Source organism: Artibeus jamaicensis, unplaced genomic scaffold (genome assembly GCF_021234435.1).
Source record: "Artibeus jamaicensis isolate MK-2021 breed Jamaican fruit bat unplaced genomic scaffold, CSHL_Jam_final contig_2790, whole genome shotgun sequence".
Lineage (NCBI taxonomy): Eukaryota > Metazoa > Chordata > Mammalia > Chiroptera > Phyllostomidae > Artibeus > Artibeus jamaicensis.
This window is the reverse complement of record NW_026521616.1, coordinates 1,529,587-1,556,498: the sequence shown is the minus strand read 5'-3', so window position 1 is coordinate 1,556,498 and position 26,912 is coordinate 1,529,587. Positions and strand designations below refer to the sequence as shown.

At 37.2% G+C, this 26,912-nt stretch overlaps 1 protein-coding gene across 5 annotated transcripts in view; it reads left to right on the top strand.

Annotated features, from left to right (window-relative positions):
- The window catches only part of SSH2 (slingshot protein phosphatase 2), a 253,207-nt gene that overhangs the window by 204,882 nt on the left and 21,413 nt on the right, over positions 1 to 26,912 (top strand). For all 5 annotated transcript variants that reach the window (XM_053662770.1, XM_037162789.2, XM_053662771.1 and 2 more), the window contains 7 exons: positions 3,060 to 3,128; positions 3,921 to 3,986; positions 7,521 to 7,715; positions 11,117 to 11,210; positions 11,340 to 11,468; positions 20,821 to 20,867; positions 25,419 to 25,565. In XM_053662770.1, coding sequence (XP_053518745.1) covers positions 3,060 to 3,128; positions 3,921 to 3,986; positions 7,521 to 7,715; positions 11,117 to 11,210; positions 11,340 to 11,468; positions 20,821 to 20,867; positions 25,419 to 25,565 — 747 coding nt within the window. The remainder of the gene's footprint in view (positions 1 to 3,059; positions 3,129 to 3,920; positions 3,987 to 7,520; positions 7,716 to 11,116; positions 11,211 to 11,339; positions 11,469 to 20,820; positions 20,868 to 25,418; positions 25,566 to 26,912) is intronic.

The following is a 26,912-nucleotide window of genomic DNA, read 5'->3' as shown; positions in this document are numbered from 1 at the left end:
CTACATCCAAGATTACTCTATCCAGCAAAGCTGTCATTTAGAATGGAAGGGCAAGTAAAGTGCTTCCCAGACAAGATAAAGCTGAAGGAGTTCATCATCACCAAGCCCTTATTATATGAAATGTTAAAGAGACTTGTCTAAGAAAAAGAAGAAGGTAAAAACTTTGAACAGTAAAATGACGACAAACTCAACAATTATCAACAACTGAACCAAAAAACAAACTAAGCAAACAACTAGAGCAGAAACAGAATCACAGAACTGGAGATCATATGGGGGGTTATTAGTGAGGGGGGAGAATGGGAGAAAAGGTACAGGGAATAAGAAGCATAATAGGTAGGCACAAAATAGACGGGGAGTTAAGGATAGTGTAGGAAATGGAGAAGCCAAAGAACTTACATGTATGATCCATGGACATGAACTAAGAGGTGGGGAGAATGCTGATGAGAGGGGAGTACAGGGCAGAGGGCAATGAAGGGGAGGAAAAAAATGGGACAACTGTAATAGCATAATCAATAAAATATACTTGAAAATATATCCTATGTTTGTATGAGCTTCTTGGATGTTGAGAGAAATCGTGCTTACTTGAGATAAAATGGTGCTCAGGGAATCTAGTATCATTTTTACCTCAGTCGATGTTGAAGGAATTTGTATCATTTTGTATCGGACAATAGAAAAAGTTAATGTTTTAGAACAGTATTAAACCAAAGTAGAACACATTGCTTATGACATATTCTTCCCAGGTAGTTTCCAAGATATGTTATAGCAGTTCATTTAACCTGTTTACAAGTTCTTTGAGTGTTGTGTTTTATTTTAAATAATACAGTTTTTAATACACAGCATAACCTTGGTTTCCAAATTTCATTGGGTATATTTCAAGTTATGAAATAATAAGGCTTTATGGTGTTGTTTCGTTATTTTTCTTTGTACCCCCCCCAAAACCTTGAACCATTTGGTACATGTAGGCAATCAATAAATACTTATTAAATGGGTGAGTAATAAAATAAGTAACTATAATGGAGAAAATCTGATAAGATTCAAAATAAACTATATAAAAATATTGGTGTGCCTCCCTTACCTGTTGTGTAAAAAAGTTATTTCTTACTGTAAAAAAAAATTCCAACCTAAATACAAACTGAAAATGTGATGTGTGATTTCTATGTATCAGTGTCATCTGTCCAAAATTTAACTGGTGTCTGGTCACAAGTTCACCTTCTGTATCTTCTGTAGTTGTTTAACTTCTAGATTTATCAGTAGGTTATCAACCCTTCATATTTATACCCAAATTGCAGTTGTTGCTAGGAACCTGACTAAACACTTAGCCAAAATAAAACAAAAAACTAAAACTAATTGCACTCCACCTTAGGAAGTGATTTGATTTTCAAAACAAATTTTCATTGTACTCCTCTACTCAACAAAAACAGTGGTGAGCTGTCTTCTTCCCTCCTGAACTCTGGCAGGACAAATGTGCATCTGGAGTTCAGGCCTAGGGTTCCAGTGTGGGTAAGCTGTTTCGGTCTTGATTTGAATCATCTGAACTCTGGAAAAACTGGTGGAGTGTTGAGTAACACAGGCCAGCAAGTGCAGTGGAAATCATTAGACACAGCTCAAGTAGGGTATGGCCTTCATTAGCCCTTCAGTGACTCTAAAAGTTAAAGCTTGGTATTCCTCATGTTGTTTTTAATACATTCTCACAATATTTCCCTTCCTACAAAGTCGCTTTCAGTCATATTAGAGCACCCAGTACAGATTCACAGTCAATATTTGTTCTACATATCAGTAAATTAATATATATTGTTTCACTTTAAATATTTTGGATTTTCATGGTAATCCTATGATGGTAGGTTTTGTTACCTGCATATTAAAATGAAGAAATTAAGGCTGAGAGAGGTTAAAAAAACTTGTCAGAAGGAATTGAAGTACTGAAGGAGAACAGATCCAGATCTTTTGGCATGGCATAACTGCTCCATAAGTAGTAGTTTTGACACATTTTTAACTTAGTGTTTAAAACAGCCCAATATAGATGAGGAATCTGGTGCACAAAGCAATCAAATAATTTGCCTAAGATTATTTATACAGTTAGTACAAGACCTCAGGTTCCAGAACTCATCTGACTCCAGAGCCTGTGTTCTTAACTGTACTTTGCTGTTCTGCCTCCCACTTCCAAGGTTCTTTCTACTATACCTGCTGCTCTTCTAGATGCATTGGCAGCGAGAGGATATAGGAGCCTTTGGGAGACTAGATAGAGGGGGGAAATGGTGTATGGCAGTCTTAAGGAGAAAATGTAGCGGGGTCTGGGGTGGATTACAGCTGTCCAGAGAAGCAATGTGATACAGCATGCAACAGGGAGTCCATAGCTTCCTTTTTCCACCTCTACCATTAATTTAGTTTCCTCCTTGTATGATTTAAATAATATTTTAATACACCATATAGGGCTACCCTTTCGTTGATTGTTGACATTCCTATTCACTGTCCATTTCAGCAGTGCTAGTTCAGTGCTCAGTCACCAAGCAGTGCTGTATTTGAGTTGTGTGTCTTGTCTCTCTTAACGTGTCACAAGCCATTATCGATTACTTTTTTTTCATATTTTCATTCCTTTTCCCAAACTATTGAGTGTATTCCGGGGTTCAATAAGTCTATGTAAACCTCAGTATAAACCTCAGTAAACCTAAAGTATAAATGTATACTTTTTTATAGTATTTTGATTTTTGAACTATGTGAAAGTATTGTCTATTTTTATACATAAAAAATAATTCTTGAAGTTGAGTTGGTTACTATGACTTTGGGCTAAGACCTGCCAATTTCAAATCACCTGGATTTTACAGACTGTAGCCATTTGCAAGACAGCAACACAGAGAGCTAAGTCCTTAAATACTTCAGGACCTGTTTAAAACAGCTTCTGAGCACATACCCTGGATTAATAGTGATATAGAAATTTCTCTACTCTAACACTTAGAATAGAATCAGTTTAGAGGCTTATTTTTTGTGTTGGAAGAGTTAATAAATAGAACTGCTGCCTAGAATGACAGAGAGTAACTTAAGGACTGTTTCTTGTCTTGCAGTAGCACGTGTACCATGGGCTTAGTCTTGCCTCTCTGGAGTGACACGCTAATTCACTTGGATGGTGATGGGTAAGAGGTTTCCCTTTTTATCTTTCTACAGAAAGCCAAGAGGTAGGGTTCTATCTTAGTGCTCATTCATTCAGCTGAATGGGAGGCCCACTGAGCCCAACTGAACTGTCATGTCAGCAGCTCAATGAGTTCTTTTAAACTCTGTTTTGTAAAGTGGAGTGAACATGCAACTTGCCAAGGCCTCTCACTTCTGTTCTTCTAGGCCGACTATGGTAAGAATCCAGACAAAGAGGAACTAGTTTGTTGGCTCACTCTTTAAACTGAACATGTGGGACTGTTGCAATGCTCTCCCAGAGGATGATATGTTCTGTTTCAAATAATCTCTTGCTGCCTCTGCCAGCTGTCAGCCTACAGTATAACCCCTTTTCTGTGCCAGTTTCTTCTAGTGACCCTCCATCCCCACCCCTGGTGTTTTTAGAATGTGTCCCAAAGAGACCAAGATGTTTGCTCCAGTTTATAAAACCAAGGTCAGGTTTGCTATGAACCCACAAGACTTCCAAATAGAAATTATACAGCAGAACAGCTTGTCCGTAGCTACACCTGGAGAACTGGATGTATTATGATTCCCTAACTCCAGTGTGGGAGTCCATTCATTCTGCTTAGTAGATAAAATCAGACAATTTGTTGAAGCTTTTCAGCCAAGTCCTGTCCTCTAGTTAATGTCTGCATGAAGTGCCTGAGAGTCCTTCTACTGAGCCAGTAGTTAACTAGCCTGGGAAAGAACCTTGAAAACTCACAACTGAAATAACCCACTCTCATTTGTGTGTTGTTGTCTTACTCTTTTTTCCTTAGTGGGTTCAGCGTATCAACGGACAACAGAGTTCACATATTCAAACCTGTATCTGTGCAGGCAATGTGGTAAGAAGACTTGTAATATCTCTTAAATATCTCTAATATTTAAGGTTTTTAAATATGTTATTGGAGCAATATTTAGTCAGAAGTAGTATTTGAAATAGTACAGTTCTCTACAAAAAATGCTGATCTGTGTGTATAGACTAAGTGTGATCTGTTTGTGTGGCTATCATAGTTAAATATGACTTAGAAGTTTAATTTTCTTATTATCACGGTAGAAGGCCCTGAGCATTGGTGAACAAGTAAAATTCAGAGGTGAGCTTACACTGGAAGATACAATAGATTAGATAGCCAGTTGGAAGTGCATTTTATAGGGATACACTGACTAAGTTAGTATCAATCTAGAGGCAAGTCTAAACATCACACTACTACTATGCATTTAGCTTTCAATTTATTAAGATAATCAGGGATGGCTCTAATGAATTTACTTTAAGGTAGATTCTTCCATTTAAATTGCTGGCAACTGTTTGCCAGATAGTTTGCATAGTACAACTAAAGTCTAGAAAAAAACATTGTAGTTGTTAATGACCATCAGCTGGTGCATTGACACTTTTGGGTTACTTATTCTGTGTGTCAGGCATTGTGCCTAGTGCTTTATTTATATGAATTATATCAGATCATTATACCAACTCCCCAGCAGGTATTATTTGCTCCTTGTTATGGATGAGAAAACTGAGGTTTTAGAGAAGTTGCATAACTGGTCTTCAAGTATCTCTCATATTTAGACAAAATAGACTCTTACTCTTTTTTTCTAGGTTATATAGAAAAATGGTCTAATATAACCAGGGAATGATGTCTGTTCGCTGATTGGGGATTTGAGTTTTATTTCCTCATTCAGTTGCCTGTTTTGTAGTAGAAATCCCCATGAGGAACACAATGGAGAGAACACAAGCCAAACAAGAAATAAAGGAGCCTGAAAAAGACTCCAGGGAGATAATTTACCCCTGAATAACAGGATTGAGAGGCATGAAGTGGGTGAGGTTCTCAAACAGAGTCAACTGAACAATTAACAGTTTTAACATTTCATGCAGTAATTGAGGTAGGATAGAGTTTCTGTTCATGTGGTTAGACCAAATTTTTAGATTTAGAGCATATTTCATAGATAAATATCTCATAGAAAACTTATGACTGCCTTTGACTAAGGCTCAGTTAAAGGCAACTGACCTGTCGCCAGGTACCAAGTAAAACCAAACAGCATAGGTCCCATAAGTGACAGTGTTTTCAGTTATAATTTAGGGAGAAGTATAAACCAGTCTAAATTCTTAAAACAGTGAAGATTCAGTAATAACCTTAGTTCAAGCTTTGATGTTCTAAAGTAGACTGACTAGTCCTGGCTCTGTTAGCTAGTTGCAGAATAAACTTTCTTTGGTGTACCACATGGAGAGAAGTGAACTGAACTGAAAGTCGCAGAAGATGTATGGACCAAAGCAGAATTTTTTTTTTAATTTTTTATATTTACTTATTTATTTATTTATCTTTAGAGGGGAAGGGAAGGAGAGAGGGAAACATCAATGTATGGTTGCCTCTAGTGCGCCCCCTGCTGGGAACTAGCCTGCAACCCATGCATGTGCCCTGACTGGGAATAGAACCGTGATCCTCTGGTTCGAAGACCTGCGCTCAATCCACTGAGCTACTCCAGCCAGGGCTCCAAAGCACCATTTAAACCAAGGGTTTCCTTCATAGGACTATACTTACCGCAGCCTCCCACTACTGTCAGGCAGCTGAAAGATCTGAGGTGGCTAAGCCTTGAGTGTATTTTAGGGCATGTGGCATATGCTTTTGAAACATGTATTTCCCTAATGAAGGAAACATATACTGAATATCCTATACATTGCACTAAGCTGGCCCTTACCTTTGATTCTATGTAATAAAATGAAATTCACTGAGAATTCTCTGAATTTGACTTAATTCCCTGAGAATCTGACTTACTTTGAATCATAAAAGTATTTTTAAGGAAAATTCTGTTTCCCTGATAGAAATGGACTGGCATGGTTTTTCCATGTCAAATTGATAATGGTATTATTTTTTAATTTACATTTCACAGAGTTGACAAGGACTCATGGAACAGACATTGTTATATACTATTGATGGGAGAATAAACTACCACAACCTTTTTCTAGAATGATTTGCCAATATGCCTTATTATTTCCCATGCCCTTTGACCTAGTAATTCTGTTTCTAAGAATTTATCCTAAGATAATAGTCATGGGTGTGTGCAAAAATATTAACTATAAGAATGTTTGTCAGTGTTCCAATAATAGTGAAAAATAGAAAACAATTTAAATGTCTGAAAAATAGAAATTAAATTATGATATATTCATGTTACTAAGTACATAACCATAAAAAATTATCTAGTTAAGGATATTAATTGATATGGAAAGACATTGATGACGAAGTGTCAAAGAAAAGAACACGTTAGAGTAGTATCCAGAATATGGTCATATATTTATTATAGATCTATGCATAGACAAAGACTGTGAAGATCTAAAACCTTACCACTGGTTATTTCTGGGCAGCTGGATCACATTGCCTAAAAGAATGCCTGGTTCATAGTTGGAGTACAGTTAGTACTTGTTAAGTGAAATGTCTTAACTAGCCATAAATTTCTGCCTTTTACCACAGGTCCCTAAATTTTCTAAAGTGAGCATGGATTACTTTTGTTATGAGAGAAAAAATAAATAAAAAAGCATTCTTAAGAAAAAGATGTAAATGAATTGGCCACAAAATTCTCTCATACTGTTCTTTTCTGTTAGGAGGGACTTTAGATCCCTGCTCTTGTGTAACTAACTTTCTAGCATTTCTGTCTTTGGCTTTTCCCAGGTGTATAACCAAAAGGTACATTTCAGGTTTGTTTACCCTTCTTGGGTTCCTGAATTGAGAGTCAGAGATTTAATTAGTATAAGAATAACTTATGAATGATAGAATCTAGAAAAAAAAAAAAGAATAACCAGAGCTGTTCTTAGAAGGTGGCTCAAGTGTATGAATAAATGGTTTAAAGAAACTGGGAGACTAAGGCAGCAAGAATTTTAAATATCATTAGATCAGTACTTCCTGGACATTAAAAGACATGTCCTCAAGGCTTAGGGACATCTGTCTATGTGATCTTTGTGGAGCCTCCAAGAATCATAGGAAATGTATGCTGTAACATAATTCTGTGCCAAGGGAAACAAATCTTTATATAGTAAATGGTTGCGATCTGTAGTTCTCTGGTGATATAGCATAGCCACAGTGTGCTTCCAGCTGTGGAGTCATGAGTTCAATAGGTACTCGGACCTATTTTTCACTCTTGGGTTGTCAGTTCCTATTCTCCTCTATCCCCACCTTAATGATGCCTCGTCTCTTTCAGAAAGAACTATTTGATTGCTTTGAATAAATAATATACTAAAATCAGAATCAGAGAATCTTGAATTCCAAGGAATAGATTCTCCAGAGGCCGAATTCTGTAGGATTTAAAAATTGAAACAGTTTGGGGTCATGTGGATTACTGGCCTTTGGGGACCCCATAATTCTACAGTGCTCATTTCCCTGCGTATCTTTCAGGTCTGCACTACAGAGTTTACACAAGGCTTGTGAAGTGGCCAGAATGCATAACTACTACCCAGGCAGCCTGTTTCTCACCTGGGTGAGTTATTATGAGAGCCATATCAACTCAGATCAATCATCAGTGAATGAATGGAATGCCATGCAAGATGTTCAGTCCCACCGGCCCGACTCTCCAGCTCTCTTCACTGACATGTAAGTCAGTTTACTGAGGATCACGGAAGTCCTCTCTGTTATGTCCTAGGATGTCATAAGCAACATATTCCTCCTTAATCTCTTCTGTTGGGGATTAGCCAGAAATATTAGTCATTGTCTGCACTACATAACTACCATATGAAGAACCCTGTTCTTTCTGTTGTCTGCAAAGGCCTTAGGAGTTTTACTCCTGGGCACAGTACAGTCTCCATAGATAAGAATTGCAATAGCTGAAGTCTGCCTTTGCATTATCTGTGAAAGAAACATTCAGTAAGCAAATTAGTGACAAAGAGAACCTTTTACAAAGATGTTTCTAGTCAGTTTAAAAAGAATGCCTAGGTTGTTACTGTAATTCTAAACTGATTTCTGTTCAGAATTTTTTTTAATTTCATAATTTCACATGTCTTACTCAGCCCACCTTTACCTTGTTACATCTGTCTCAGTGAGATTTTATCAAATCTCCCTTGTGTGCTGTGAGTTAAATAAAGGCCTAAGGTGGAGCTCATATTTATTTCCTTTTTAGGTCTGTGTGTTGAAACTTATGTGACAATTTTAGAAATTTTTTCACACCTAGTTCCTGCTTTGGAAATTAATCAGGATGTTTATTTTGCTCTGAATTGATCTTTCTGCAATTCCAACATATTCTGTAGCTGGGAAAGAAGAGTAGCTGCTTATACTATCTGACCTTACAAATCTTCATCTTCAGATTCCTAATGTGATACCAAAATAGTTCGTGATTTTTAAATGCTTAATTCAGAGAATTAATAAGTGATTTTTGACTAGATAAGGTGATATTTCCAAGAATTGTGTGAACAGAACAGTCAAACAATCAATGGAAGCTTTTTTGCATAGAGTGTTACTGGCACTGGGACCTCTTCTTCATTAGCCTTCGTCCTTTCAAGATCCCACAGTAACAAAAAATGTAAGGGTTAGTTTGGCTTTCAGAATCTTGGGAAATGTTACTAATTTCCTGCTTCATAGCTGATTGGTAGGTATCAGAGGAATGGATGTCACATCTGACTCAAAAATGGACATCCTGAACCAGACAAAGAAGAGAGAGAAAACATGTCTTATTTTTCATGATTTTATTAGAGAAAATTTGGAAATGACAGTACAAAAAATAAAATTGACCATCATTTTTCTATATATTCCCAAACAAAAGAAATAATGTAAAAAATGTAGTCCCTGGCACATGGTAGAGACTCATTAAATGTTAGTTCTTAGTATATGCACCATAATCCCAGTTTTAAGATAACTTAATAAACAAATTTTTATCTGTTCATAGAAAAAGACTTTGAGCTGTCAGTTACGGTATTAATGATTGTCTCTGATAAGAATTTTTAGTTTCTTTTGTTTTTATGTATTTTCCAAATTTTTCTTCAGTGAGATTGAGGGAGAAAATGTGTTTGTGTTGTAATGCTTTTTCCATTCCCATTCCTTCGTAAGTGGACTAGAAAAACCTTAAAAGATATGCTGAGAACACAGAGAAAATGTGTGCCACAATGGACTTCAATGCTCTACTATGAATAAAATTTATGTTTTAAAATCCAAGGAAGGGGACCAGGGAACGTATACATGGTGCCTCTGGTTTATGTCTAATGCTGTGCCATGCACTTCATACAGGATGTCTCATTTAATCCTCAGGAGACCTCATGAGACAGGTATTATTACTGTTCTTATTTTATATGAAAGGGAAGAGGCTCAGAGAAAGAAAGGAATTTGTTCAATTTTACATCACTAGTAAGTAGTAGGACTGGGATTAAAACCTAGATGTGTCTGCTCCTAAACCACTCGGCTTCAAACAAGTGTGAAGGATTTGGATACAGATTGCTAAACTAAGGAATCTAAACCATGCATACATGTGCTAAAATATTGTTATATCAATATTTCTTTTTAATAGAAGACTAAAGTGTATACTTTCAACCATTATCTATGTCTAGGAAAAATGGTGGGGAGCATGATTAAGAATTTTAATCCTAGTCAAGACAGGGAGGCCTTGGCCGATTGACAAGGAAATGGCACAGGTATTAGCTGTATTCTGCAGAGTTCATGAGAAACTAAAAGCCAAAGTGGTAGGGAGCCCCAAGGTTGTGGGGTCAGAACATCCATCTTTGGAGATTACTGAAGCTATTTTTGCAGCCAGTGATAAGGCTGTAGGCAGCAAGGGCAGGCAGAATGCCTGAAGGCTTAGTCCATGTCCATCTCCAAATAAGGAGGTACAGAGCAGATACCTTTCTTGAGTAGGTAGGAGGGGTAAGATGAGACAGAAAGTGCTCTCTGTCAGCCTCACTCAAATTCTGCATAACATGAAATAATACTTTTAGAGAAAAGCATCCAGTTACATTGAACCTATACCTGTCTAGTAATTGGAGAATCAGCTTCCTATTTTGATTTCCTATTGAAGTTCTGAGGATAATTTTATTTATTTATTTTTTAAAGATTTTATTTATTTATCTTTAGAGGGGAAGGAGAGAAGGAGAGAAATACCAATGTATGGTTGCCTCTCGTGAGTTCCCTGCTGGGAACTGGCCTGCAACCCAGGCATGTGCCCTGACTGGGAATCGAACCGCGATCATGTGGTTCACAGGCCCGTGCTCAATCCACTGAGCTACACCAGCCAGGGCCCAGATAATTTTATTTTTAAAAGAGTCAGAAGATGAAAGGAAGCACCATAATCCTGCAGGTAGAGTGTTAGGCTGGGCTGAGAGTTCTGATTCTCTCCTGCCAGTGTGGGTGATCATTGGCATGTCATTTAACTCTTCGGCTGTTTATTTCCTTGATCTGTAAAATGGGGATAACAGTTTCACAAAGCTATTGTGAGAGTGTTTGTGAAAAGGAAAGCATTTTGGATAGAAGCACTCCAGGTAGTTAATCCTGAAAACCTATTTTGGAAGAGAATTTGCCTCCTTGAAAAAGGCAGAAATCATTCTTCCCTATTTCCCATTTTCTGGAACCATAGCAATGAATAAATAATGAATATTAAGTGGTATTTTATGTTACAGAAGACCCAGTTCTATAGTGGGTCATACCACTGGCCTACCCAGCTCAGCAAGTGGTACTTGGGTACTTGATGGGAAACCATGGATTATGGTCCATCATTAAAGCATTACACTCAATATAGCCTATTTGTCTTTACTACTTCATGGATCTACATATGTGAATATATTTAAGGGCTTTTATACATGTACAGCCTCTTCAATAATAATTTCTACATGTTTACATTCTATACATTCTGAAAAGAAACTTTAAAAAACATTGTTTTCTTTTGGACATTTCTCCAGAGTACAAATTTAAGGGTAATAGAGGCAAAGCTTGCCAACTTGGAAGCATAATCAGAGGGCACATTCATTAACTTAAGTTAAATCCATGCCTAAGAAAATTCGCCACTTCTCTCTTCTCAGACCAACTGAACGTGAGCGAACAGAAAGACTAATTAAAACCAAATTAAGGGAGATAATGATGCAGAAGGATTTGGAGAATATCACATCCAAAGAGGTAAGAGACCGTAAGTCCTTGTTGTTTCAAGGCTAGATGGGAGTGGGATAAAGGCTGGGCTAGAAATGGTGAGTGATTGAAAGTACAGAGGGACTTTACAGAGAGTATAACATGTCATCTTTGTTTCAGATACGAACCGAGTTGGAAATGCAGATGGTGTGTAACCTGAGAGAATTCAAGGAATTTATAGATAATGAAATGATAGTGATCCTTGGTCAGATGGACAGCCCTACACAGATATTTGAGCACGTATTCTTGGTGAGTTTTAGGGCTGCTTTGAGTGATGTACTAAAGCTAGTCCATCCTAACTCATGGAGGGTGGGGTGTAGCTGTTAATTTTTATTATATTTAAATAAAATGCAACTTATACTAAAAACAAAGTTACTATAGATACTCAGACCTCATCAGTTTCTAATTCTTTTGCTATTTTCTATGCTCTTAAGTTTATTTATGTCTATTGTATGGGGGAAATGTTGTATAATGGTGAGCTTCTGCTCATCTGTTCCCAATTTCTCATTCAGTGACATCATAAAATTGACTATGGTGGGAAAATTTACAACAAGGAAATTGGCAGATGCTACAAATTAGGTCTTTCTTCCCTATGGGTTATTAAATATCTCATCTGTTCTTCATAGTAGTCAAAGTCAAAGGCAGACCAATCCATAATAGTTTTCTACAGTGTATCCAAATAGCATGATCCTGCAGGGCTGTCCAACCTTTTGCCATCTCTGGACTACATTGGAAGAAGAGTTGTCTTGGTCCACTCATTAAACACATTGCAATTTGTAATCACAAAAAAATCTCATGTTTTAAGTACATTTATAATTTTGTGTTGGGCCACATTCATAGCCATCCTGGGCCATGAGTTGGTCTCCCCTGCTAAGGTCACTCTTTCAACTCTGCCAAGTGTCTTAAGGTCTGATATATCCAAACAGAGCAAGTGGGAACAACTTACAGCTGAGAGGCTATTGGACTTTTAAGCATTTTAAACCTTGTGGCTACATTTTGAGTTCCCCCAAAACTTTTGTGATTACCAAAAAATGGGTAGCTTAAAATTGTTCTTTGTGAACAATTGTTCTTCTTGAACAATCAGTAACCTGTAATTAGCCCAAGGAGACCTCTCCGATGGATGGATTAGGAAAGCTTCTAAAATCCTAAAACATGTATTTCTCCCAAATGTTAAGAGTTCTACTTTTCATCTGTACCATAATAGTGGGAACAAGGTTAGCAGGGGACAGTTAAAATTGGAGAGTGGAGGGTGGGAAGATGCCAGATCCTTGTTTTTGTTTCCATTTACCACACACTTTGACCAAAAATGCTAACAAGGAACTGAATTTGATTTATTTGAATTTCACATCATTTCTCTTATGAGGACATGTGTGTACTGTGAAATGATTAGAAGCTGGAAAATAGGAGAGGAGAGGAATGAATGCACACACAGAAACTAAACTGCGTCATCTCACCCTGAATATTCAAGAGTTTTATTTGACCAAGCAGTCAGACTTTGTGTCATGGAAGGCTTGTGCCCTGAATTAACTCGTGACACTCTAGAGTATGTGTGCTTATAGAGTGACTCATAGTGGCATATAGCTGTGAAATTACTCATGAAAAACTGTGAGCTGGGAGGGGAGCTTCTTTTCCATTACTTTAACTTGACCAATGTGTGTTGCCGCTTCTGGGTGTGGATCATTCTGCAAAGCTGTTTTTGACCTTTCCATTTGTAAAGCACCTGGCTTTGCTGTCTTTTGTGTATACTTCCACGAGGACTCGGGTATTCCTTACTCTTGTGTTGTCGGGAAGAATTTTTGTGTTATCTATAGAAAACATATGAGTCATTCATTCAAATGGACCCTGCCCCCAACTGTCTTCATGTGTCATCACATTTTTATGAAGGGCTAATGACCATAGCCACGAATAGCTCATGTTTATAAGTGACCAAAGTTGTAAACTTAACTTTTCCACTGATCATGGATTTTAATACCTAGAAGTATATAGGCGTGAATATCACATACAGTCAGTATCTGACTGGTCACACTGTTTAATGTCAGTCATACTTCCCTGTTTCTCTGCTACCACCCCTCAAAGAACTTTCTCCTTACCCATCTCTTCAAAGGGTATGTTTTAAGGACATGTAAACATATTTTAATGATACTTTAAACAGAAAGAACAATTCAGTTCTTCCTAAATTATACCTTCTAATTGACTGTAAATTTCTTATTACAAAAATAATTCATGTTCATGGTAGAAAACTTACAAAAATTTAAAAAGACAATAACATTTAATTGTCACCAAGACATAAGCTCTGTTCTCTTTTATTATATAATACTGCCTTTCAGTCTTTATTAATTTTTTAAACATATACCTGTTTTTGAAAAAGGAAATATTTTTGAAAAAAGGAATATCTTTTCTGCTTCAGTTACGTCAGTGTTTTCAAGAGAATGGACGTGTTCTTTGTACATGTGAATATTTTTCTTATTTGAGAGGAAAAAACTTTAAAACTGGAGAATCCTGAAATTTAACTCTCATCCATCAAGATAAGTAGATGAACAGGTTGTCTAAATATCTTATTATATTCTTTCCTTGATGGCTCCCTCCCTTTGTTTGTACCAACATGTCCTATGTCCAAACCCCCATCTTCTCCAGTGAGTCTCTGCTCTGCTTGCTTTCCCAGCAATTGACACGGGAAAAGAGGTCTTATCCAAGCTGCGAATGGTGGTGTTAATTTTCTGCAAAGTCATTTCATCTTGTGCATAGCTGCCATGCCTGGAGCGCAAGTAGATTGTGTGAAGGGAGACAGCAGGATTTCTCCCCTCCCTGTGGAAGAATGCTCAGCTCTGTGATGCACTGCACAGAGATGTTTATTTGGCAAAGTATCCAGATGATATGGAGAATAAAAGTGTAGAGCATAGTTTAAAGAAAATCTGCAGCAAGAAGAGAGGATTCATTGGTTGGAAGCCAGGGTATTTCCAGAAAAAGCTTTTCCACGCCCTTAAGAGTGTACTATTTCTCTGAGCTGAAAGCCTTTGACCAACCAAATCTCAATATCAACAGCTCTCCTGGAGGCTGTCCGATTTGGCTGAGAAAAAGCTAGAAGTGAACGGAGACCCTTTGCAGAAAGGCAGGCAGCTTTCTTAGTTAAATGAGGGAAACACAGGAGTATTGGACACACAACCAATAATTTTGTTTGTGGTACTTGCTTCAGCAGCACATATACAATAATTTTGCTTGTGAAAAAAAGGTAGTCAGAATTTTTACTGCTGATATCTTTTTTAAGATTTAACATTACAGATCCTTTTAGAATAGTGTTTATTTTTCAAAGACAATTAAGCCTTAAATTTGTGGTTACTTTTTTAATTTGTGGTTACTTTTTTTTTAAGATTTTATTTATTTATCTTTAGAGGGGAAGGAAAGGAGAGAGGGAGAGAACATCAATGTATGGTTGTCTCTCATGGGTCCCCCACAGGGAACCAGCCTGCAGCCCAGGCATGTGCCCTAACTGGGAATTGAACCTTGATCCTCTGGTTCACAGGCCCACGCTCAATCCACTGAGCTACACCAGCCAGGGCAAATTTGTGATTACTTTTTAAAGTAGATACAGAGAAATGAAGGACATGTGAATAGGTGAGACAGTAATCAAATGGACTATTTTTATTATATTCATGATTTTTGTCCTTCTGCTAGATGTATAAGATATAGTTAAAAGAAATCTTGTGCCTGGTTGCCACGGTAATGTGGCTTACAGTGTTGAAACTGTGGATATAATGAAGAAGATATGGACAGGGGTAGCAATTCTTGGAGATTATGTCAAGTTGCATTGATTTTAGCAGAACCCCAGTACACTTCTTATCTGTCATAAAGTGCTCTCTTTTGTTTTGCTGGCAACATTCAGACCACAACAGGGCTATTTCCTGAGGATAACAACTGAAAATAAATCAGTCACTTGGGTCTTTGGGCAAGGGTACAGTGTAGGGGAACAAGAGTGAAAAGATGGAAATGAATTTATTTAAACGTGTATTATCGTCCCAAGATTTCATTTTACATTTCAGGAAGATTAGAAAATGATTTGCATAATTACATAGAACATAGTAAAAACCCCCATGGAATTAAGTCATTGTAAGCCTGAGAAGCAGAGAGAAAAAAAGACCAAGTCTGTGGAAGACCCCAGGGGGCTAATATAAATGGCATATATATTGAGGACAGAAAAGTAATTACACCACAGTGACTCCAGTTTTTTCAGGTTGAACTCCAAGCAGCCCTAACCACAGCCCAAGTCACTTTATACAGGCTTCACTGAGTCAATAGCCAGGGCTTTTAATTTATTTTGTTTCTGAATATGTGTTATTTCTGATTATTAGATTGAATTTTCTCTGGACAAGTAGATAAAGCCATGGACTTTCCCCATCACATCAGGGTTATTTCCATCTAGCTAGACAGAGTTCCTCAGAGGATTTAAATTTCTAAATTAAGAAGTTAGGTGGTCACATTTCTCTGGCTTCAGTTTAGCCACTCAACCCTTTATTGCTTAGCTGCTGTCTCCTTGAAGTCTTCTGTAGTTCTTGCCTGTTTCTTTGGTGTGGGAGCTAGTTTTCTATGGTTGAGCATAATACCTTCAGAACCATCCATATTTTTTGAAAGCAAGTCATCTGAGCCCTACTCTGCAAAAAAAAGATGAGTTGCCGTTCACTTCCTGGAACTTTGTATAGTATTCTTGAGACCTTCCAGTTAAGTGACTAAAATACATTCCACTTGTAATATTGTAACAGTGTTTGCATACAATTAACAATTTTCAAAGTCCTCTATTTACTTATTTAATCATTCAACAAACATTTGTTGATCCTTTTTATTGTGACAGGCATGAAGCTAGATATTTGTGGAGTGTGATCTAGTTCCATAAGGAGGGACTAATGAACCATATCAAATAGGTACTCCCAGAAAGACCAATGGAATAAGGATACAAAGATGACCCTTGAATTAGACGATTAAAAGAGGTCATTAGGAACATTAACAAGAGTGATGAGGGAGGGCATAAGCCACAGTGCTGTGGGTTGAAACACATAGGAAATAAAGAATTGGAGAAAGTATTATATTATGTTTCTGTGAGTCTTGAATATGAGAGGAAGAGAAAAAGGACAGTGTGTAGAGGAGGATTCAGAATGAAGAGAGGGTTTTTCTACTTTAATATGAGAGAAACTGGTTTTTTTGTTTGTTTGTTGACTTGTAAAGAGCAGAAATTTGTTCTCACAGTTCCAGAGGCTGAAAATCTGACATCAGGGTGCCTGCATGTTCAAGTGAGGGCCCAGATCACAGAGTTCTCTTTGTATTCTCACATAGCAGAAGGAATTGGGAGAAACTATAGTTGTAATTTGAGAGCCAGGTGCCCAGTAGATAGATAGGATTAGGGTGGGAGAAGTGTTCCATTTTATAGATAAGGGAAGTGAACACAGGTTAAGTGGTTTGTCCAACTCCCCACAATAAGAAGGGGAGTTGGGAGTTGAACCGAGTCTTTTAATGCTAAATTCCGTTGAATGCATAATTCTGAAATAGGTAAATTCTCATTTTTAAATGTTTGTCTTTTCAAATGACATGAACAAATAGCTTAAAGATAGAAATGGACCTGAAATATTGAAAATTTGCTCACTTTTACTCTTAAAAAATACAAATTGAAATTACACTGAGGTAACATCTCACACCTACTAGATTTGCAAAAATTCAAAAGTTTTAAACACATTTATGTTGGCAAGGCTCTGGAAGAACTGGCACTCTCGTACATTGCTAGTGGAAATGCAGAATTGTTCTAAACTCTATGGAGGGGAATTTAGCAATGTCTCTAAAAAAACTATAACATTTACCCTTGACCCAGAAATCTTGCTTCCACAAATATGAAACATCATTCACAGGATGGTGGTATAATAAACTATTATATTACTATCCAATGAAGTTCTGTGCAGATGTAAGAAAGAATAAGGAGAATCTCTGTGATCTATGATATAGAGTGGTTTACCGTATATCAAACATTTGAAAGTGAAAAGTAAAAAGGGTATATGTAGTATACTATTTTTATGTAAGATATAGTATAGTTATGTATTTGCTTATATTTTCTTTCAAAATAGAACATAGGTAGAATAAGCCAGAAACTAATGAAAATGGCTACCCATGGGGATTGAAGAGATAGGGGTAGGAGTGAGACTTCAACTTTACTTTTATTTATTTATTGTTTTTTAATTCTTACCTGAGGATATGTTTATTGCTTTTAGAGAGACAGGAAGGAAGGGGGTGGAGAGAAAGAGAGAAACATCAGTGTGTGAGAGAAACATTGATTGGTTGCCTCTTGTATGCACTCGAACCAGGGATCAAACCCACAACCTAGGTATGTGCCCTGACCTGGAATCGATCCCCACAGCCTTTTGGTCTATGGGATGATGCTCCAACCAACGAGCCACCCAGCCAGGGCTCAAGTTTACTTTTAAATACACTTTTGATTTCCAACCATGTGAAAGTTTTGTATATTCATAAAAACTCAAAAAGAATGGAATTGAAAAATAAAAAATATTCTTATTTTTAAATTTTTTTATTGATTATGCTGTTACAGTTGTTCTATTCCCCCCTTCATTCCCCTCCACCCTACCCCTGCATCCCCACCATTACCCCCCTTTAGTTTATGACCATGTGTCTCAAGTCCTTTAGATTCTATATTTCCCATGCTATTCTTGCCCCCCCATCTATTTTCTGTCTACTGTCTATGCTACTTATTTTCTGCACCTTCTCCCCACTTTTCCTCCTCCCACTCCCCTGTTGCTAACCCTCCTTGAGATCTTCATTTCTATGTTTCCACTCCTGATCTAGCTGTCCTTTTAGTTTGCTTTTGTTTTAGGTGTGGTTGTTAATAACTGTGAGCCCTTATTATATGAAATGTTAAAGGGACTTATCTAAGAAAAATAAGTTAAAGAAACATGAACAATAAAAAATATTCTTTAAAAAATGGAAAAATTGAATACAAACAGAAACAAATGAACCCAAATGTATATCAGATTGATAACCTCACACAAAAAAGATAGATTTAAATCACTTTAAAGCATAATACTCTGATTATACTCCTTAGTAGGGTGTAATTTAAAAAAGAGAACTGCAAAGAAAATTTGAACTTAACAGGTTTGTTGTTGGTTGTGGTGTTGGTGTAATAGTATTTGAAACTATTTTGTAAGTAAAGCAAATGAGTTGTTGGGAACCAAGGTTCTCACCATGGTGTAGATAAAATAATGGGGGAGGGGCAAGAAAGAAAGCACCTTGCAGTGTTAAATTTGAATCAGAGGTACCAGTATAAACTGATTATATATTTGGGAATATTTGCCAGATCTGTCCCCTGAAAAATTTTAGAAGTAATGACACCCATTAGTTACGAAGGCACCTAATTTAAATGCCTAGATCTTGATTAGAAAGTACCATTCTTCACTAAATAAGCCAGAGCTTCTTGGAGAAATGGTGGGCTTCACTCACAAAGTGAATCTAAAGCAATTTTTTTTTTGGTATTAGGAAATAAGGAATTGCTAAAGGCTAATGGAGTCATATCAAAACAAGCCTGCTTGAAAATATTCTCACTGGCCAAATTCAGGACAATTTGAGTGTCAAAAAAGAAACTGATGATAATAGATTATTACAGTAAATACAAAAAGAATTCATGAGTGCATAGAAACACTCAGCTGAAGGGTAGAAACATTGATTAGATGAAGCTCTCTTTTACAGAAAAATGCCAGCTAACATGCAGAGACAATGATGGAATTAGAAAATCACCATTTGTAACCTCCAATAAAATAATTGATTTGGGCAAGATCAGCAATTGATGCCAAAACCATAGTGTAAAAGATTATTGTGAAACAGATATTCACATGGCTTCGAAGATTATTTATACCTAAAAATGACTGTTTGTAAAGAAACCTATGCAGTAGAAGGATGTACCAGATACAAAGATACTACAAAGAATTCAAAGTCAGCATGACAAACAATAGGACAAACTGACACTAATTACCTCGTGATTTGATGCTGTAGGAAGTACATAACATCAGCCTTGTAATATTCTTGCCAAGAATCCTTGACCTGAATCTAGTCATCAGGAAGCAATCAAATCCAGATTGTGAGGAGTTCTCTCAAGATTACAGACCTGTAGTCTACAAAAATGTCAATAACACAGAAATGATAAAGGTAAAGATGGACTGTTCTAGATTAAAGGAGATCGAGACATACAACTAAATGAAAAGTGTGATTTTTTAAAATATTTTACTTATTTATTTTTCGAGAGAGGGGAAGGGAAGGAGGAAGAGTGGGAGAGAAACATCAATGTGTGGTTGCCTCTCATACGTCCCCTGCTAGGAACTGGCCTGCAACCCAGGCATGTGCCCTGACTGGGAATCGAACCGCGATACTCTGGTTCGCAGGCCCGCACTCAGTCCACTGAGCTATGCCAGCCAGGGCGATTTATTTTTAATTTATTGATTTTAGAGAAACATCAGTTTGTTGTTCCACTTACTTAGGTATTCATTGGTTTATTCTTGTATGTGCCTTGACCAGGGATCGAACGCACAACCTTAATGTATCAAGATGATGCTCTAACCAGCTAAGCTACCCAGCCAGGACCAAAGTATGATTCTTGATAGAATTAATATGAAGTACATTTTGAGGACAAATTTTGAAATTCAGATATGGGTGATAGGTTGTTATTGTATTAATATTATCTTTCTTGGTTGTAAAAGTGGAATTATATAGGAGAATGTTTTTGTTCTTAAACAATCTATGATCAAGTATTGAAGGGAAGTACGATGCTCAAATTATTTTTAAATGGTTCAGGGAAAAAAGTAGGAGATATACATTGAAAGAAATGGAAGAAAAGAAAGTGAATGTCAAAATACAAAAAATTGGTGTATGTTCCAGATAATCTGTAAAACCTCCTTGAGTTTTGCATATCATATTTCCCTCATTTGTCAGAAGCTGCTGTTCACTCTTTACACACGTGCGCACATACTACTTCCCACTCCTTACATGCAGCATAATCCAATAGAAAGAGTGTGGGCTCTAGAACGAAATCTAAGTTTAATGTGTAATAATGCCACTTTGTTCATTCAACAAATGTTTATTAACTACCTGCCAGGTGTCAGGCAGTATACACGGGTTTCCAGAGGGAACAACAGAAGCTTACGTTACAGTGGAAGAGAGAGAGGTAGTAAACAAGCCCATGAATAAATACACAAATAAAAATTGTGACACCTGCTTTTGAAAAAAATCAAAGTACTCTATAAGCAAGAATAACAGACATTTAACTTAGATTGGAAGATGGTCAAAGGCACATTTCCAGCAATGTGATCTTGAACAGAAATTACCTTAATTCTATGAGGGTCAGTTTTCTTATCCATAAAAATGAAGCTAGCTTCTTACTCTATCATTTGTGAAAACTAAACACGGTAACATACATGTTAAGTACCTGGCACATAGAGTGGAAATTCAGTGATGATATCAGCGTTCTTTTTAGAAACTCTGCTTCTTCCCTGACAAGCCTCCCGTTCAAGTATTGTGTTTGGTTCATTTGCTAATACTCCCTAACCTTGTCTTTTTGGTTCCACAGGGCTCCGAATGGAATGCTTCCAACTTAGAAGATTTACAGAACCGAGGGTAAGCGTCACTGTTTTATCTCTACCAGTTGCCAGTCAAAGAGGTGTCAGTGACTTACTTTCAGCTTAAGAGTTGTTTCCCATTGGTTCTAATCAGGTGCAATCGAATAAGAACTAAAACTGCTGTTCTCCCACTGTTTCATCCTCCCACCTACCAAGAAAGATCAACTGTTTCAGTGGCAAGGCTTTCAGAAACAAATGTGTAAGCTTTTCATGCTGTGCATAACAAAAATGTACTTATTGGTTCCTTTAAAAACAACTTTTTTAGAGCAATTTAAGTGTTCACAGCAAAATTGAAGGGACGGTACAGAGATTTGCCATATACCCCTGCCCCAACACATGCATAGCCCCCCCCCACACACCATTATCAGTATCCCCCCACCAGAGTAGTGCATTTATTGTAATTAATGGTCCTACATTGACACATCATAATCACCCAAAGTCCATAGCTTACAGTTCATTCTTGGTGTTGTACATTCTGTGGTTTTGGCCAAGTGTATAATGTATCCATCATTATGGCATCACAGAGTATTTTCACTGCCCTAAAAACCCTCTATGTTCTATCCACTTATCCCCTGACTTCCAACCCCAGCAACCAGTGATCTTTCTACTGTCCCTATAGTTTTGCCTTTGGCTCCTATTTTTCTATTAGAGTATGCAAGACTGCATATGTTGGTTTCACGGCTGTTCATTCAGTTGAGCACCTTCTGTGGCCAAGCATAATACTAGGTGCTAGGGATCCAGAAATATATGAGTCTCAATAAGGTGCTTGGTGACTAAGTTATAAATGTAAAATAGACAAGCTTCTGAAATCGAATAAGACCTACCTTGTGTTAAGAAATGTGCTCCTCAACAGCCAGGTTATTGAGTTTCATTATAGCAATTGAGACCATACTGAACATTCAGCAAACAAAAATCTGCCATTCTTTCCTTTTAAATTCCTAGCTAATGCCTAAATTATTTTATTGTACTTGGCCTTAGGAGGTCAGATCATCCCAACAAGAGAAGAGAAAATTGTGTCTGGAAATTGGCCATGCTGACTCTTCATTGTAGGCAGAGATAAGACTTATTACTAAGACTCAGAGAGTGATTGCTGCCTGGCTGGTTGTGGGCTGCTGGTTTTCTCAGCTACAACTCAGCCTTCTGGTTATCTTTAACCTGATTAGATGCATACTCCTTACTTTTCCCCCAGAAGAAAGGCATGTCATAATTGCTAAAATGAACTTGGAGCAGAATTCAAGCCAAATAATTATAAAAAGAGTTCCAGGGGAGGAAATCTGGTTACTTAATATATCAAAATAAATAGAACTTGGAAAGTTTAAATTGATAGACTTCTTGAAAGCAGAGACTTTAGTTTTGTGTAAAACATACATCTCCCTAGCTCAGAGCTTAATAGGGTACTCAATAAATGTGAAAGATTTATAGAAAAATTGACAGACTATGGTCTGTGGGAAAGTAGCACCTAGGCACCACATTTAATGTGAAATCTGAGATGTGATCTAGCAGTGCTGGCCAAATGCATTGAATCACATCATGCATACACACACTTTGACTTCAGAATACGCTTTGACTTTTGACTTACAATCCCAGCTGGAAATGAGGCCTGTTCATCTCATTTACTACTTATAAGGCTAAATATAAAATGCAGATATATGTATGTGTGTATATATATTTGTTTTAAAAGACAGTATAGTTGGATAGTCAGATACCAACTTAGATCTTGTTTCTTAAATGTACTAGTTCTTAAACTTGAGTGGGTGAAGAATTACAGCTCGGGGATCTATACCCCAAAACATATAAGGGATTTGCAAGTATAATTTTGACATAAAGGCTATATTTCACCAGTATGCTGACTTTAGAACCCCAAGTAAAGTGCTAGTCTGTATAAAGATGACAAAGAAATTTTAGGGAGTGCCAATTCCAATTGGAGTGGCTACCTAGAGTTCTGTAATAAAAAAGGATTGGGAAGTTCTGTTCTGCTATAATCCATTACCGAAGTATGGAATTGGAGGTGAGAGGTTGTTCATTTTTATTTTAAATAAAATAAGAGAAGTGTGTTTGTGTTTTTTTCCCTGAGTTTTATTGAGATGTACTACATATACTATACAGTTCACCCATTTAAAATGTATGCTTCAGCCCAGACCAGTGTGGCTCAGTTGGTTGGGCATCATCCCACAAAGCGAAAGGCTGCAGGTTCTAATCCCAGTCAGGGCACATTCCTGGGTTGCAGGTTTGGTCTGTGGTTGGGACGCATACAAGAGGCAACCAATCATTGTTTCTCTCTCCTCTTTCTCCCTCTCTTCCCATAAATAAATAAATAAATAAATAAATAAATAAATAAATAAATAAATCTTTTTAAAAAGTAAAGTGTATGACAGCAAACTCACACTAATTAACAACCACACCAAAAACAAAAGCAAACAACTAGAACAAGAACAGAACCACAGAATGGAGATCACATGGAGGGTTAGCAACAGGGGAGTGGTAGGGGGAGAGGGGGGAAAAAGGTATAGAGAATAAGTCGCATAGATGGTAGGTAAAAAATAGACAGGGGGACAGTAAGAATAGTATGGGAAATGGAGAAGCTAAAGAACTTGTGACACATGGATATGAACTAAAGGTGGGGAATGGGGGAGGGGGTATGCAGGGTGGAGGGGAATTAAGGGGGGAAATGGGACAACTGTAATAGCATAATCAATAAAATATATTTTTTAAAAAAGTGGAAAAAAGTAAAATGTATACTTAGTTGTTTTCAGTACATACACAGTTGTGCAACAAGCAGTTTAAAACATTTTTCAACCCGAAAAGAATGCTAAAATTGTACTTTTTAGCATTCACCCCCATTCCCTTCTTTCCCTTAGTCCCTAGAAATTACTAATACACTTTCTGTCTCTATAGATTTGCATATTCTGAAAATTTCATATACTATAAATGGAATCATTCAATATGTGGTCTTTTAAGAATGATTTTTAACTTGACATTGTATTTCAAGATTTACTAATGTTGGAGCGTGTTATTAGTACTTCATTTCTTTTTTATTGCAAAGTAATATTCTATGATATACCACGTTTTGTTTATCCATTCATCAGTTGATGGACATTTAGGTTGTTTCTACCTTGGAATATTTTGAACGCTGCTATGACCATTCATGTACAATTTTTAGATGGATTTATATTTTCATTTGTCTTGACTTCCTACCTAAGAGAAGAAATCCTGGGTTATATGGTAACTCTATTTAACCTTTAGGGGAACTGCTAGACTCTTTTCTACAGTTGCATGTGCTTGCTTTTTAATTTTATTTTTAAATCCTTTCTAGTAAAGGACTTTAGTGCTATGTTAAAACAGATTCAAATCAGGTCCCAGAAACAATGTTGGTCTTTTCACCTTAACCACAGAATTGGTTACCTGTGGCTCTCCCTTTCTTTTTCTTTTATCTAAGATTTTATTTACTTATTTTTAGAGAGAAGGGAAGGGAAGGAGAAAGAGAGGAGCAGAAACATCCATGTGCAAAAGAAACATGGATCGGTTACCTATTGCACCCCCAGCTGGGGACCTGACCAACAACCCAGGCATGTGCCCTCACCAGGAATTGAACTGGTGACCTTTAGGTTTGCAGGATGAGGCCCAACCCACTGAGCCACACCATTTAGGGAATGGCTCTTCCTCTCTGTCATCACTTCTCTGACTTGGGAGATTGGGTTTGTATAATCCTGCATGTGGTTCTGAGAAGGAAGCAGCTTTTGCAGAGAAATGAGCCCATGTTGTCTTGATAGAGTAAACTCCAATGATGTCTGAGTGCACAAAGCATTGAGGAAAGATAAGCTTTCAGCAAATTAAATCGAAGCCTTTATTGAGATTGTGCAGTGAGAGAGAGCAGGAAAAAAATTGATACAGAAACTTTTTTCTGCAGGCCTCTCAGTATGGGAGAGCTCTCAGACACATCTGCTGCCATAGCAGCCAGGAATGCAGCCTAGAGAGTTCAAGAGAGAATTTTAAGTCCAACTTTCCTGACCCTCCCAGCCCTGGCCTCATTTGCATTTCCTGTAGTTTAGAGAGAGTAGTAGAGCAAAATCTGACAATCTGGCATTTAGGAAGACAGGAGGAAATTTTTTTTCCTCTTCTGGAGATACTTGATTAAATTATAAATTACTTCCAAAGAATAAATTAATTTGCTGGTAATTTTAGTGACTAAAAAGGAATTGTCACATCATGGAACTTAGATTGAACCTTTGGAGTAAAATATGAGACATGTTTTCAAAAGACTATCAAAGATTAGATTGTGAAACTACATAAACTGAAAATGGAATTTAGATGTTGAACTTGGTAGATAACTTTTCTCCCAGTAACTCCCTGATGCCCAGGTATGCCCAGAACCCTGTAAAACAGTTTCTGTGCCAAATAAGTATAGACCCTTAGTTTCTTAGCTTTCTTCGGTATTTTAGTATTTAATTTCAGCTTAGGGAGTAAACAAATTTTAAGTAAGAGAAACAGTGCTGGAAATTGGATTTAGCCTAAGTAATAGAGCCAATATTCTCCCTTGGTTTCCTTGCAGGGTGCGGTATATTTTGAATGTTACTCGAGAGATAGATAACTTCTTCCCAGGAGTCTTTGAGTATCATAACATTCGGGTGTATGATGAAGAGGCAACAGATCTCCTGGCTTACTGGAATGACACTTATAAATTCATCTCTAAAGCCAAGTGAGTAATGGGTCCTGAACACATTCTTACCCTTGTTGTCTGTGTACACACATGGCTGGGGCCTGAAAGCTGTAGATAACTCACTGAGGGTACGGAAAAGGGAAGTAAGGGAAAAAAAGAAGACAGATTTCTTAATCCTAGGGGAAAATGGCTAGCGACTGAATACTTTTCCTTTAAGTAGATAAAGCCCCTGGAAGAAGATGACCTCATGTTGGCTCTTTCCATTGAGCACAAAGTAAGAGTAAATAAACTTAAGCTGCAGCAAAGGAAATAGAAGTGAGAGAAATGAGAAATTCTGAATGAAATACTTAAATTGCCACTGGAGATATTTTAAAGTTATATAATAGAAATTATTCCAGATTGTTAGACTGCTGGGTTCTCCTCTCTGTAAACAAGGAGATAAACATAGTGAGCTTTGGAAATCTTTTCTTCCTTTTTTTTTTTTTTTAATTGTACTTCTGTGATATTCTAAGTAGTGAAATTTTTCTCTGGCTTTTCTGTTGTTGTCTTCCTTAAATTAATTGGCCCTTTTTAAAAATTTTTAATTGGTCCTTTCAGTGAAGCTATTTCATGGTATTGATGTAGTGTTTAATTAATATTAATTAGTATTAATATGTCAACACTTTTTTTTTAAAGTCTCTGGGGATCTCCTTGCCTTCAGTACGAGGAACCGTAAAAACTCATGTTGGCCACACCACCCCTTCAGGTGGGACCACGTTCAAACCATCCCTGGCAGAAAACAGACACTTCTGTTTTTAAAGTGTGCAGCTAAAAATGATTCCATGCTTAAGGACCTTCATGATCAGAAAATTCTCCCTTTTAGTTACCTGAATTCCCATACTCTAGCTTTGAGTTCATCCTCACAGTACCTAGCCAGCACCTAAAAGAGTGTTTTATATTTTGGAAGAGCATTTTATATTTTTTCATTAAATTATTCCCAATAATACCACTCCTGGCATGCTTACTGTGTGCCAGGTGCTTCACGTATATCCTCTCACGCCGTATTTTCCAGAACCCAGGAGGCATATACTGTCCTTCTCTACAGAGGTGGACAGACTGTAGAGATAAGGTCCAGAGAGGTTAAGTAACAAGTGGTAAAAATAGGACTTGAACCTAATACCATTTCACATTTCAGAGTCCATCATATACCTAGGAATAGTCTAATCCCTTAAGGCACAGGCGGCAAACACAAGGCCCGCTGGCTGAATCCAGCCCTCTACCTTGTTTTATCTGGCAGCAGCGCCGACCTCTCGCTTAACTGTTAAGGAGTAGTTACATTTAGACAGTTCTAAAATTACGTTCGGCCCTTTGAAGGCAACCTTGAGGCTGATGTGGCCCCCAGTGAAA